Here is a 14,891-nt window from a genome sequence, read left to right as displayed (position 1 = left end):
CCTCATCTGAGATAGTCAAAGAATCAAGAATCAAGATCTACGAATGCGATCCTTCGTATATCATACCATATATCATCTTGATCCCACTCGATCTCATAACTTTGCAGTAGAATCTCATCTTTGAGCCCAGACAGAAGGTGGATAGCTCGAGCGGAAGACAACATGGCCGATTCCGCAACAGCTTCAGCAGCTGCTTCCTCTTCCTCCTCGAGCTCAACCACACAGTCGAAGAACAACTTGAAAGCATACCATCATCTCACGTCCGGTGCATTATCTGGATTATCATCTGCGATCGTACTCCAGCCGCTGGATCTGCTCAAGACTAGACTACAGCAGGGGTTCGGGGATGGCGAGGGTGCCAACAAGAGGTGAGATGTTTTGTCGATCTGGATATCCCAAAGCTCGGAGTTGCCGGGGGTCGACCATGCTTCTAGCTACTTGCAGAACTCAGAGGCTAGTCTGGTCAGATCATGGTAAACGGGGATCCAAAGGACCATCGTGCTAATCTGATGTTCTTTGTCCGCACAGACGACGTATACGGAACGTAGCCAAGCAGGTATTACAGGAAGATGGTGTACAAGGTCTATGGAGAGGTACAGTCCCAACTTTAGTGCGGTATGTCCACTGTTCAAGTCCATTCTCGTATATGCCAATCAGTCATTTATGCTATGGACATACAGGAACGTCCCAGGCGTAGCCATCTACTTTTACACCCTCTCCGCGATCCGTCACCGTTTATCCTCTATACCATATTTCGCCGTAACCATTCCCATAGCCCCATCCAGCTCGTCCACAACAACGACAACGTCATCATCGAAATCCGCCATCGTGAAGTTATCTTCCGGAGGGAACCTCATGACTGGGGCAATAGCTAGGACGTCGGTGGGGTTCATACTCAGCCCTATAACTGTTATCAAAGCGAGGTTCGAGGTGGGTCGTCTGTTTTGTCCTTCTACCTTATCGCCATACAGTATAGCCAGTGAGCGTGAGCTTACAAATCCGTATTTTTGATACACAGTCAAACAGATACGCAAATTATCATTCCATCCCTTCCGCCCTGGCTTCCCTGTACCGTACGAACGGTATCAGAGGATTCTTCCAGGGGTTCACAGCTACCGCCGTAAGAGATGCACCGTATGCGGGACTGTATCTTGTATTCTACGAGAAGGGGAAGGATCTATTGGGAAGGATAACGGGTATACCTAATGCTGCGTTACATTCTGGGTCCGGTGGGTCGTCCTTGCAAGTCACCCTGACTGGATGACATGGTACTGATCTGATTGATTTGTCGCCCGGATATAGGCGTAATGGCCGCTGTGCTAGCTACACTGATAACCTCCCCTGCGGACGTGGTGAAAGTGAGTCGACACTGAATCTCAAGACATCGCATGTTGAAGACGAGCTGATATAGTGACAAATCAGACAAGGATGCAAGTGAATCCAGCCGATCATCCCACATTACGCAAGGCCGTTGTCAAGGTATTACAGGTGAGTTAGCTTCAGCGATCCAGAGGTCTCTGCTCTCAATGTGACCGACCTGACATAGTAATTGTGTTGGATGTGATTTAGGATCGTGGTCCATTGGGTTTGTTTTCCGGAACGTCCCTGCGGATATCCAGAAAGGCAGCCTCAGCAGCGATAGGATGGACAGTCTATGAGGCTCTTTTGATCTTCTTGAGGGATAGGGATGGGAACGGAAATAAGAACGCTCAGCTCAACAAATTGTCGTAGCAGTGAATCACATCACATCACATTGCATAGAGTAGCAAATCAATCTGTATAATCACAATCAAACTTGATAAGTTCGACTGGCGCATCTCATGACGAATGGATTTGAGGGAAAGGAGAGAAGCAGAGAGGAGGGGTGAAGTACAGGGAAGGGGTGAAGTGTCTAGTCGGCTCAAAATTCAGACCGGACCAAACGGAAGACGTCTCAGCGATTTGATGGAGACTTACACTATCTACATCAAGGGTATATCTCACCCATAGCTTGTATAACGAGACCCAGACACTCATACATTCAACTCAACTCACGGCTTCACTGAAAACGTCTCATTCGAATACTGACTGACTGGTACATCGATTGAGAATCCTGGAACGGATGACAAATGTGTCAAATCCAACCGAAACGCAATCCATTCCGAATGTCTCCTGTCACGATCGGATATAGTGGTAGAAGTGATACATACTGTGCAAAAGCTTTGATGAGGCTGCTATATTGTATATTTATTCTGCATCCATCATTTTTGTTATTCCTTCAATCTCTTCTACCTAATCTATTTTAAATACTTTACTTTGTATCAATCAAGATCTCAAGAGTCAGATCAGTAAAACGAAGGTGAACAGAAGAAGAAGAATCTGGACGAAGTTGGAGACAGCATCGAATTATAAATATATTACACGAAGAAGAGTTATTACAAGCAAGCAAAGTTATCTATTCGTTTTCCCTTCCGTACCAGCTCGACAAAGACAAAAGAACAAAAATCAAAAAAGAATCAAAACTTCGAACAAATCCAAATCATCGCCGTTTCTACTCATCACTCTTCGACCTCTTACTTCTCGCTCCGTCATCCACGCCGATAGCCCTAGCAGCCGCCGCTTCCTCCTCCCTCTTCCTCTTGCTCTGGCTCCCGGAAGGAGCCACCCCAGTCAGAAGCTTCTCCGCATCATCAGCCGTGAAGTTGATGAACGGGTCGGCAAACGAGAACCCACCCGCACCAGAAGCTTTCCTCTTGGCAGCCGAGGAAGGCGATCTGGATTTCGGGGTTGATCTCGTAGGTGTCAGCTGATTTGAGCTCGAGGCTTTTCGGACTCTATTGGGCGAGGAGGGTAATCTGGCTATTTGTCTGGGCTGTCCGACAGCGGATGTACCGGGATGAGGTGGGGGATGAACCCTCTGTACGGGGATTGGAGCGCCGGTAACGAGGTATTGAGCAGGAGGGGGGTGAATAGTCACTAGTGGAGTGTGGGTCAATACAGGTAGAGAACCAGTTTGAGCTGAGGGTCCCTCCCATCCCATTATCGTTGGCTGGGCTCTTCTACCGCTAGTAGCAACGGCGGTAGGTTGCATGACTGATGCTTCGGCCATGCCCACTCTTTTGGACGCTGCTTGCCTTCTTATGGAAGCTCGTTCAGCTTCCTCTCTTGCAGCTTGCTGGGCGACTATAGCCTCGGCTCGGGCGAGGTGAGCTGGAAGGCCAGGCTGAGGGATACCGGCACCTGATAATCTTCTAGTTTGGGGTAAAGGTTGAGTACCCGCTCGTTGCATCGCTATGGGCTGTTGATTCTGGGCCTGAGCATTTGAGAACGTGGCGGACTGAGGTGTAGGGGGGAAAGGGGAGGGGACGAAGGTGGATTGGGCAGGAGGGTGGATTTTGATCGAGAGGTTATTTGGGATCTTTCTGGAAGATGACCGAGTGGGTGTAGGTGGCATACCGTACGAAAGGCTTGAAGGGGCAAATTGCTGGTATGAGGGTGATGGATCGGAAGTGTACAAGGGTTGAGGTCCGGGCGGGCCTGAAGGGATTGGCTGAGGTGCATAGGAGAATAAATCTCGGGGTGGAGCGTGTCTGGATGGGACGAATCCTTCAGAGGAGAGACTGCGTGGTCTGTTAGCATGCAGGCCACTGTTATCAGAAGGCGTGTTCAGCTCACCTCCTCGTCATGACGTCCGCGGTAGGTACGCTCAACATCCCTTTCGTTTCTTCTCCGCCATTCAGACCCGGAGCGGACGACGGTCTGCTTGCATCTTCATCTATAACACCAGCGTTCGTACCCATCACAGCTGTGGGATCGATGGTGAATGCCGGTAACAAACCCATAGGCTGATTCTGATTGAAATTGGCAAAATCGAATTGTCCGAGTCCTACAACGTCCTGCGTTGCAGGGAGACCAGACATCCAAGAAGGGAAATCGGATTGGAAGGAAGAGGGGTTGAAGGTAAGATCAGGTGTCTGGGAAGGGAAGACACCAGTGTGAGAATGCGAATGCATCATTGGAACTGCATCGGTAGGTTCGGTGAAAGCAGCAAAGATGGTATCTGCCGCGGAGAAGTTGTCGAATCCCAAATTTTGATCATTGAGGTTCCAAACGAAATCTTCAAGCTCCGTAGCATCGACGGGAACATCCACAGGAGCACTTGGAATCTCTATGGGGTTATCCAAAAAGTTCGTTCCGTCCAACCACTGAGACGAAGGGGTCTCTTCTTCCTTGAGGACAGGCATCGAAGTGGGTTTGTTCAATGTTCTAGGTTGACGAGATGATGAGCCTAATACAGGATTGGAGGTGACTCGATGAGGTTGAGTTTGGAAGGCTGGGGTGGGAGGAGTGTAGGAGGAACCACTGAAGGAGGGTGCAGCTTCGTCCCAAGCGAATCCGGGTGTACTCTGTGAAGGAGTAAAGCTGTTCCCACTCAAAGCAGCGAAGGATTTCCCAGATAACGATGGCGTTATAGGTTCTCCCCAAGAATCCGTTGAGCCTGATGATCTATGGGAGAAGAAGGCGGTCTGATCTTCCCCGGAGTTTGCTATCTTCTTTTCGGGAGTGTGGAAGATGCCGAAACTGCTTGTCTCTGCTGGTGTGACAGGTTCGAAAGATGCTGAGGGGAATTCAAAGGGTTCTGATAGAGTGGGCGAAGAAGTATCTGACACTGATCTGGCTGGTGGGTTCTTGAGATCAACAGCAAAATCTTCCCAGGTGGAGAGTTGTTCGGAAAACGAGGAGAAGGATAGGAAGTTGGATGTCTCATATTGAGAAGAAGATGAAGGGTCGAACAGGAAGGAATCGTTCTCAAAGATAGATTCCATGGTGGCTAGTCTGATGAAGCTTGCTTGAGCTTGGTTGTGGTGTATTATATGGTTGGTGTGCTGTAGTCGGACCGGCGACTGGGCTTGCTGTTCAGCCTGAAAGACTAGCTTGTCAAGCTGCCAGCTTATTATATGGTTGACTGATTATATGTAGCCTCTTGAGCTGGGCTGAGCGTGTGGAGATGGGAAGTAGCGAGATGATGGCACAGCCAGGATGACGGGAGATGAGAGAATAAAAAGGTCAGCGAAGATGATGATGATGATGATAATGATGATTGTGGAGATGAACGATGGAATTCGATTTTCCTGGAATAATAATGTTGATAAAAGAAAACTCACGTTTGGTCTCAGACCAGGCGTACCAAAATTAGACTTTGCTAAGCTCCTCGTAATCACTTTGAGTTCCACTTTGCACTATCCCAACTGACGAACTCTTCCGATATAGTGGAGACGCCGTTCTTCGGAAACAAAGTTTGGGAAGGATGTCGCCAAACGTCGACCGGGAGTAAGTTGACTCTAAAGACCTTCAAGATCCAAGTCTACCCTAGGATGACGGAAGGGAAGCTTATAGTCGGAGATGATATGGGATGGGAGAGGAGTTATGAGGTTAAGGATGAAGAGTGAGTAAGTACGAGTGGTATGTATGTAGACGAGGTTGAGTGATTATTTGGGTGGTGTGCCTGGAAAAGCAGTCGGGTCAAGGATGGGGAGTGGAGGTACTACTAGTAGTGCGTTGACAGTCTACCCTGAGATGATATCAACAAATGGTCCATCCGATGGGATAGCCGATATGAGTGATATGAATGACGATGGATATGACTCTTTGGATGGTGAGACCAGGCGTAGTGGTGATCCAGCAAGAGTTTGGAGAACGAACAAAGTGTGGCTTTTGGATTGATCCCAAAAGATGGCTGGTCGATACAATCAATCTAGTTATACCTCGCAAAGGACTGATCGGTGTTCGATGGGATGGAATGTGGATGATTGGGATATAAGAATGAGAGGTGAAGGCGATTGGAAGTGATCGATGTGTGACTCTTCTTCTCTTATATGCTTGATTTCAATCTTCACAGTGAAAGTTGAACGATCGGATGACTTGATGTTGGCCGAAATGCGTCGTTCGATCGTTGAAAGGTAAAGGTGTCTGTAGGATTTGTACTGTATCTCGTTTCTTTATCTTCCTTTCCCAATATGACAATGATGGATGAACAAGATATACCAACGATGGAACATGGGGATACAAGGATGGATACATACAATGTATGTGTATATGTATAGACCAAACCCATTGGGGCAAAAGAAGTCTCAGTCTCGCATTAACTCTCTCTCTCTGTGCATCATCATGACTATCTACACCGTCACTAACGCTGTCCTTTCGCTCTAATGCCATCACTGGACCTAGACTAATTGAGACTCGTCTAGACTAATCTTAGGAGTGTGAGCAGCTGGCCTGCCTTGACGAGATCCACCGCTTATCGACCGTACACTTACACTTAATGGGAAAATAAATGACTGGTGGCTTTCTCAAGATCCGAGACTTTTGGAATAGGGGACAAGGGGTGTAGGAGAAGAGTAGATGGGCGATGATGTAGGTTGGTCCGGCTTTGTTCGATAAGAGCCAGTCTAACGTTGGGTACCTAAAGGGTAAAAATGGACAAAGTTAAGTTACACGGAACGGAGAAATTCAGTCAACAAAGTACAAAGACACAGTAAAGTACAAACAAACATATACACCCTGAACGACATTTTTAATTTAGCTTTTGGTTGATCCGGACCCTGGAGGCATTTAGAGTGAAAATGACGGAAGGACTAGCTAGAGAAGATCATCGGATCGTAGGGAAGTGGGAGATCGACAGGATCAGATCAAGATCCTGTATGCATGCACAGGCGTATCGACTCTTGTTGGGGGCGCACGCAGTCTACACATTGACAGTCGCCGCAAAAGCCTTGTATGTCAGTGGAACGTCTACGACGCCACGGCGATCGCTTGGATCAGGACCAATCGATCAGATAAGCCAGCAAGCACCTCTATACGAGGTCTGATGAGCGATGAGCAGGTGGACAAGCATCTTTCGTTCCTTCACATCCGATGCCGGTCCGTTCCGTTGTCTTACGCAACCGCTGACTGATGCTTACAGTACACGCTGCATTGCAACGCAACGCATCGACTAATCACTCGTCTTTCTCCCTCATCTGTTTTTCCCATACAAGAGCCAAGACATAAGTCAGACCCACGCTCACATCCACAAAACCCACGCACAGACCTCTGTCCGTTTGGACCAAAAACCTTCTTTGCTTATTCGTTTCCTCTTTACTCCGCTCCGATCGGGACCCTCGTGGTCAGAGTCTGTGCATTATCATTTCTTAGTCACAAGTCAGAATTGAGAGTTCATCACGGAGAAAAGGATGTAATGACGAGATGATTGGGTGCATTCAGTTTAATTCAGATGATCAATACCGGTGGATCCCCAGGCGTTGCCCAGAGATAAGGGGTTGATTGAGTATTACGGTACCAATCAATCAGATATAGCCATAGTGAGACACGGTGAGTGGACTGGAATTCAATTTACTCAACAGAGTAAGAGCGTCTCACTCCATCACAAAGTATGGGTCTGGAAGATGAAGAGGAAATATTGATTGGAATCAACATGGTGTGGCGCCTATGTATATTCATTCAATATGAGACATTTCTTTCTGAGTGTGGTAAAGCGAGAAGTGTGAGATAGCAAAGGCTGTTTATCTGAAGATACCAGGTGAGACAACAACACAAAGGAGAGGAGATCAGGAAGAAACCCTTAGAACGGTAATGGTAAGAACTCTTCCTCTCGTCTTTCGACTGCGAGTGAACCACTGTCCTCGTCACCCATATATCTCACCTGTGCGTGTCCGCAAGCTGGACAGACCGGTAGACAGTGGGTCTAAGACAGATACATTGTCTTTGTCTCTACCAGATATGCGGAGATCAAGCTGCTCATCACCCCCATCATATCCATGTTCATATTCATCATCAGTTCTTCACCTTTTCGATCGATGTATATCTTTGGTTTACTCTTACTAGTATTAATTCTTGTTTACATACACATTCTCACATGTCGATACGGAACGGAACAACTAATCATACCGTAAATACCCAATTGAACCGTTACGTAAACCCAGGCTTTTTCCGTGCCGATCCGTACTTTGACGTAATTCCTTTTCCCACTGGAGGTGGTGGTGGTGGGAGGCGGTGTATGCTGCATTATTTCCCACTATAGTAGACTTAAGATGATATCCAGTATCATTCCATCTTCACGGACCATCTGTACATGGTGACATGAGCAGAAGTATTTCAGAAACCAACCTCTTTAACGCCGAGTATTGTATTGTAGAAGAAAGAGGCATTCCCATAAGGTTTAAGCTTTACGGCTTTGTCTCATTCTGGTTTGGCCCTCCGCTCGATCCGAGCCGGTTGATTGCCTGATTCCCTGAATAAGTAATGTTCAAACATACTAGTACTCGTACTGTATCGTTTAGCGCGGAAATCCACCAGTCAGTCATGATACTCTTACACTGGTGCATTTCCACCTCCCACTAGATTTAATGGAGAGAATTCCATGTCTAGCAATAGTATGATAGATATTCGCATGATATTTACACCTAAATCGGTATCATACCTCCCAATCTCTGATGCCGTGATTGTCAGCAGTTGTCCGATTCCGTGGCATGCATGGTGTAGAATTAGATACATCGACACCAACACCACCATCGACTCGACTCATGGGAGTTGACTACCGTCCTGTAAGACGATCCTTGGGTCTCATGATAAAGTGGAAACATAGGCAGTACGCTCATGCTGACGCCTCGACCAAAAACCAGCCGGGTGGGTGCTCTCGCGTTCAACGACGTGTTGAGACGATACGGGAAACTATACGCAAGGTAACAAGTCATATACGTATGCAGGGGTCCAGCGTCATCTCTTTTCTCAAGCCATACACTGTTGTGAGGCTGCCATGAATGGAATCGCGACGGCTTTTAATACAGGTCCTCCTCCTAATAACATCGGCAGCGGAAGCAGAAGCGGAAGAGTCCAGTCAATGCACTCATCCCAATCCCGATCAGAGTGGAAGAAGGTGACTTACCGAATCGATCAACCACTCGGTCTGGTTCTTAGCATCCTTACAGATCAATTGTACGTTCCGGCTAATGTGGGAGTTGAGCCACGGACGCTCACTTCCGAGTTTATACTCGTGTGAGATGAATGGGATTTCTTCAGTACTCATGTAGTATAACGAACACTAAAGTCATAACACAGTATGAGCAGGATTGAGCGAGGACGACTTACCCCCCACGCTTCTCGCGGTCATGGTAAATTACTGAACTGAACTTGAGCTTGTCCTTGAGTTCCTCGTCATCCTTGTTTTTGTAGGTGTGAAAGTCGAACGATTTGGATGAGTCCCCGTTCCCAGCTTCTGATTCCTTCCATGTCCAGGTCTCAGAAGTTGGACCTTTGACTATACCATCCGTCTTGTTAATAGCTGAATACCCCGTCTTCTCCCCAAAGACCATCTTGAAATCGTGCGTGTCTTCATCGTCCCTTTTAATCGTTGCGCCGCAGGTGAGCCCTAGGGTAACCAGCAGACCGGATGTAAGTAGGAGCTTCATCTTGATATCGTACGAAGTGAAAAAAGCGGTAAGTTATTGTTGACTGTCGTCTGTAGTTGAGGAAGGAATTTGCACGGGAGTCAGATATATCTCTGCACGCGTCGAAAGCACTGAGTGAACGATCGCAGAACCTCCTTTCTGCATATTCGTATCACCTCCCCTGGTTGGCGATCACATCGACAATGGTGTTGTGATGGTCAAGTAAATCCTTTGTCGATCTCCTGGCATCCTGCCACAACGGTTGTTGAGATGTTGATTAGGGGCAGCGTCAATCAAGATGGCGGGCAATCACGGGGGGAATAAATAGCACAACGGGAAGAGAAGATCAGATATCAATGACCCTGGTGTCGTGGTACGGCACATCTCGTATCTTTGGTTCGTACTCAGGGCAGATAATGTTACCGTCAAGTAGCTGACAAGACCCCAGACCAAACACGAATCATGCACGCTGACAACAAACGTCGTCAAGCGATTGGTTTATATCGAATGGAATGGCCCGACATGACCTGATTCATATTCTCCACCTACGTCAAAACACATTTATCCATATCTCGTCATTCTCTCATATATATCGATATAAAGCGTATCATCTCAAAGAAAAGGGAATCGCTCGTTAGGGAGTTGAGAAAAGAAAAAGGCATATTGGCTATAATGAGATTATACATAATTTGGAAGAAATGCTCAAATAGAAGAATAAAGAAAAAATGCTTCCTTGTATCTCACCCGATCCCCATCCACTACTCTACAAATCCGCATCATCATCCAACTGAGCAGGTTTCAACATTCCCGGTACTCTACTTGCCGCCTCCCTCTCTTCCTTCGCCTTATTTGCTATCTCAGCTTCCTTCTCATCGAGGAACAATTCGGCGTTGTCCCCTGAGAATTCTTTGAGTGAGATGAGGAAATCTCGGATGGTCAATTTGAATTTTATGGGGTCACTGGAGTTCTCGAACATCAAATTGACGAATGATGAGATTTGTGCCCTGGAAGTATACATGCAAATCAGCCGAGAGATCTGGGATAGCTTGAGTAATGATGGATGGATGAATCGACTCACGGTTGCACATGTCCGAAAGCGTTGGCTAACAAATCGCTGATGTACCCTTTCAGGAATGTAGCATTGTTCATACCAGGATCAGATACCTGGGCGGGGTCGAACAATGGTGCTTGGACTGAACCGGTCTCAACAAGCGATATCAATCGAGCAAGTAAGATACCTTGCATCTTGAGACCTGTGCGGCAATAAAAGGAGATCAGCAAGCGATTATCACGTGGAACGTCTGTGCGATATTGCGACTTACCACTCTTGTGATCAGCATCAGTCAGTACATAGAAGACATCGCCAATCATATTCAACAAGTACTGTTGGTAGAATTGGTTCGCTATTTCTGGCGTAGAGGCGGCAAAGTTATTGGCAATCTCGTAGGCGACTGTGCAAACGTTGTCAGCTACGACCCCATGCGACTCCTGTGACTGAAGCTCACTGTTCAAACCAGTATCGGCGATATCTCTCATAGTATGCTTGAACGCCCAGACAACAGAATCCATAACGAGCTTAAATTGTTGTGGGGGTATCTCGAGAAGAGCTGTATCAACCGGTAAGTCAGCTAAGGTCACTGGCGTGCTAACGGGTCGAGATAGCTTACCTGGGAAGCAAGTCAAGTTGATTGCTCTAAGCAATTTGAAGAATCCTACCCTGTGTTCAGGGTATTCAGAGAAATCTTGGTTGATCATACCAAGGGTAGGCTCAAACACAGCATCGAGGATGGGTGCGATTTGAGGGGTAAGTATGTTCTGCATACCGCAAATTATCAGCTTTATTCTCAGCGGTGAAAGCGGTGACAAAATTAAGCTTACCCCTAATTTCGATACGATCGTCGCAGTCACGTTCAATACTTCCGCATCTCTAGCGGTAGGTACATTGTTGTTGTAATCACCCAAGATGGCATCGAAAAGACCAGGAATCAAGTTGGTATTTATACCCTCTAGGTCTTCGGCTTTCTTGACATAAGTCTCCACGAGTCTTAGGATCTCTTTCTTGATTGTTCGTAAGGATCGTACTTTTGGTGTCTTGGTGGCGATGACACCTGTGCGAGATCTGATTAGCAACTAGCAACGATTTCTGGTCAACAGCAGATCACTTACCTTGCTGAGCCACTTGATCGCTTATGATTCCACTAACAGTCCTGTAAAGACCTAACATGTCGAGCCAAATTCGACCAAGCTGGGGAAGGAAGAATGATCCGATGGAGGTACAAGCTGATACATTGGTTTTGAGGATATTGGAGAGGATCTTGACGTTCTCGGGGTTGCCAAGAACATCGACGTTGCTGGCTGCCTGTTGCATGAGGTTGTCCCACTAGAATGGAAAATTGTCAGCATTGATTAAGTATTTTATCCAGCTTCACTCACGGCATTGTTAGGCAATTCCATCAATTTCTCGATCAATCTCTCTTGAGTAGGCTTGTTGGGCTGAGAAGCGATCATGTATCCAACAGCTTCATAGAATGTATGTACCTATAGAAGATGCCTCGTAAGCTATGTCAATCTATCATTTGGAGAATAAGCTTACCTGCTGGGGTGAAAGATCCACAGTGATTCTATGTAACGTCCTCAAAATTTCATCGATGAATGGCTCCTGCTCTCCAGCTTGCTGCATGACAAAATGCCTTCGACACTTCTGAGCAATCTTGATGAAAGTATCACAAGCCATATCTTGGACACCTATAACATCCGAAAAAATATTAGCTTCTTTATTTGATCAAGAACGGAGTGAGAGCTGAGACGTACCTTCATGGGTCTCATGCATGAACTCGAAAAGCTTGTTCACGACAGTTTTTAGGAACTTCCAGTGGGCTTTCAAGAAACGAGGATATTGCCCAACGATGTACATGATATCGGATGCACAAACGGCTTTGTTATCCTTCCCTCTCTTCATCTCTGTCAATCCGAGTAAATCCTTGATAACAGTGACCAGGAATCGCTTCTCAGTTTCTTCGTCTGTATGATGATAGATTGTCAGCTTGTTGTATGGGCACGCAGCGATGTCGCAGCTGTCGGACTCACTCATAGCACCAGAGATGGAACCAATAGCCCAACAAAGAGTATTGAGATTATTCCACGACCATTCACTTCCATCGATCTAAATATGCTATCAGTTTCCGATGTAAATCTCGATCGTAGACTAGTATTCAACTAACCTGTTTAGACAATTTGTCTGTCATGATAGTCTCTGTATCCAGGACGTCTAAATGTGTCAAATAGACCAAGACCTCTCGCATACTCTTGTAAAGCACGATAGTATCACTTTCTTTCATAAATTCTCTAACAATCTCTCCCTCATCGTTCTCGACAATCAACACCTGGACGATTGATCAGTAAAATCTACGTGAACCAAGAATTCGAACAACTTACTTCCTCCGGTTTGACCATTTTCTCAATCATGACTAATCTCAAATTTGACAAAATATCCGAATAAACGTTCTTCCTCAATGGCATACCGTTCAAAGCTAATGAGTGTGGTCCGTTTAATCCCGCTCCTAGTCCTCCGATGTTGAGGTTCATTAGTGGGTTGATATCGCTCATGGGTAGTGATTGGATTTCCTCGTATAATTCGGCGACAAGCTGTTGTTTGTGGCCAGTATGTCAGCTCATTGGAAAATCGAATGGGTCCGTCGCTAGCGTAGCTCACCTTAGCCCAGTATTCCAGACAAATCTTGAACACCTCTCTGTCATCTACTGTGGATATTTTGATGAGGTATAAATGAGCGTTGATAAGGAGTTCGGTATTTTCAGGGGTTTCGATAAGGCGAAGGTGGGTGTGAAGGAAGTTGGTGAGGAAAAGAGCGAGATTCTTGATCAATTGTTGATCTTCGTCATCCGATGATGCGTACGCGGCAGCCATATCTACGCCAACAATATTAGCTGACAAGGCGATCAATGTTGAAGAAGCTGACATACCTGTATTTGGCGGTACCATCCTGTTGACACTAGTCATGACTACCTGGAACAGAGTCACGAACTTCGTATTATATTCAGGTCCAACATTCAAAGCTCCGATTTCTGACAAACATTTGAGGGTTACATTTCGGAAATCTGGCACTTCGAGGAACTGTACATTGTAGAAGCCACCATCAGCTAATATTCACCAACAGTGGTACCATACACAATAGCTTACCCGTGAAACCAGATAATCGATAATCTGAGTTTCAAAGATGTATCCCAGCGGAATCCAGTTCAAGAATCTCAACAACGTCTCCAAAGTAGCTTTGATCAAACTTGGTTTGTTTGCCTTTTCTAGAACTTCGTTACACAAGTTGAATATTTCACCAAACTCTGAGCACATGGTCTGTTTAAGAGCCTTGGTTTTGGCTTGCGTCATTTGTTCGGCTGAGAAATCGAATACTTCCTCTGATAGCAATCGCAGGATGATCATGTTGTTCTCGCAGAGGGATAGATTGGTACGTGAAGAGGCGCATATTTCGGGTATGAACTGCGGCCAGTCCTTGGGCCATGCTTGTTTGAGGATCTGTTGCACGTAAACATTTAGCGGACTGATCGTATATGAGGAACGTCTGAAGGGATCAAGCTAATACTCACCTGCACAAGGACCAAGTTGAGCTTGTTCAGATATCCCTTCTCCCTTCTCATCTTTGTCTCATCCTGAGATGTTTCTACCGTAGCCTGTACGATGAAATTTCGAATACCTGCGTGTTTTCGCAAGTGAGCTTGAACCGCAAAAAGTAGGTCATGACCAGCTCTACGTACCTGTTTGCTGATCGGCAGGTAACGCCTTCCATCGTGTCTGTACTAATTTCTCTAAGATCTGTAAGGCAATGTACTGCTCGGTCAAGGTCAACAACCGTTAGCTCATGTGCATTTGGATATCCGCGAGACTGTGAGCTCACCTTGGTATTGATATTTGATGAGGTTTCAAGGATAGCAGGAACACGTTGCCATGAATCTGGGTTATCTTGAAATTGAGTGAGGACTTTCTGAGCAGTTTGTTGCTACGAGAAAAAGCCTTATCAGCATGGTGAGATAAGAATAATGCATGTGGACGGCTTTGCGAGGAGGGAGTGGTGGGTGGAGTAGGAAGGAAAGTCGGCTTACCTGTTCGCCAGCACTGGTATAGAACGCCTGAACGACTTGGTCGAGGACGCTGCATGATAGTATGGGTTGAGTGTAAGTATTGTTATTTCTTCTCATGGAAAGTATACAGCAAGCGAGGTGGATGACGCAAGGTTGACTCACCCAACATCCAGATCCTGCGAGAAATCAAGAATGGCCTGCAATTATTACGCCTGTCAGCTACGAGTCCTGGCCCGGAGGGGACAGTCAGCTTACCTCCATCGTACTCAGATTCACAGCTTGGTTATCTTATATCCGAGGTCAATCAAGGACGTTGGTATCTGTTTCTGAAAGAGGAAGAAGGAAAGGAAAGTT

At 46.4% G+C, this 14,891-nt stretch overlaps 4 protein-coding genes across 4 annotated transcripts; 1 reads left to right on the top strand and 3 right to left on the bottom strand.

Moving 5' to 3' along the window:
• Positions 1 to 162: 162 nt before the first annotated feature.
• Positions 163 to 1,731, top strand: I302_107461 (uncharacterized protein; the record flags this gene model as incomplete). Its single annotated transcript, XM_019193407.1, has 7 exons — positions 163 to 368; positions 529 to 615; positions 681 to 930; positions 1,019 to 1,229; positions 1,303 to 1,358; positions 1,423 to 1,488; positions 1,570 to 1,731. The coding sequence occupies 7 exons, from the start codon at positions 163 to 165 to the stop codon at positions 1,729 to 1,731; spliced, it is 1,038 nt and encodes a 345-aa protein (XP_019044884.1).
• Positions 1,732 to 2,530: 799 nt separating this feature from the next.
• On the bottom strand, positions 2,531 to 4,805 carry I302_107460 (uncharacterized protein; the record flags this gene model as incomplete). Its single annotated transcript, XM_019193408.1, has 2 exons — positions 2,531 to 3,599; positions 3,655 to 4,805. 2 exons carry the CDS (start codon positions 4,803 to 4,805, stop codon positions 2,531 to 2,533), a joined length of 2,220 nt encoding a protein of 739 aa, XP_019044885.1.
• A 4,011-nt stretch (positions 4,806 to 8,816) lies between these two features.
• I302_107459 (uncharacterized protein) lies at positions 8,817 to 9,446 on the bottom strand (the record flags this gene model as incomplete). Its single annotated transcript, XM_019193409.1, has 3 exons — positions 8,817 to 8,834; positions 8,924 to 8,984; positions 9,127 to 9,446. 3 exons carry the CDS (start codon positions 9,444 to 9,446, stop codon positions 8,817 to 8,819), a joined length of 399 nt encoding a protein of 132 aa, XP_019044886.1.
• Positions 9,447 to 10,188: 742 nt separating this feature from the next.
• On the bottom strand, positions 10,189 to 14,798 carry I302_107458 (uncharacterized protein; the record flags this gene model as incomplete). Its single annotated transcript, XM_019193410.1, has 22 exons — positions 10,189 to 10,429; positions 10,504 to 10,678; positions 10,748 to 10,876; positions 10,931 to 11,032; positions 11,093 to 11,240; positions 11,304 to 11,533; positions 11,592 to 11,805; positions 11,859 to 11,963; positions 12,019 to 12,170; positions 12,237 to 12,446; positions 12,513 to 12,588; positions 12,647 to 12,808; positions 12,861 to 13,070; positions 13,138 to 13,352; positions 13,407 to 13,557; positions 13,624 to 13,974; positions 14,046 to 14,152; positions 14,214 to 14,286; positions 14,354 to 14,455; positions 14,559 to 14,607; positions 14,700 to 14,734; positions 14,793 to 14,798. The coding sequence occupies 22 exons, from the start codon at positions 14,796 to 14,798 to the stop codon at positions 10,189 to 10,191; spliced, it is 3,243 nt and encodes a 1,080-aa protein (XP_019044887.1).
• Between the last annotated feature and the right edge of the window lie 93 nt (positions 14,799 to 14,891).

Source organism: Kwoniella bestiolae, chromosome 6, assembly GCF_000512585.2.
Source record: "Kwoniella bestiolae CBS 10118 chromosome 6, complete sequence".
Lineage (NCBI taxonomy): Eukaryota > Fungi > Basidiomycota > Tremellomycetes > Tremellales > Cryptococcaceae > Kwoniella > Kwoniella bestiolae.
This window is presented reverse-complemented; position numbering and strand designations above follow the sequence as displayed.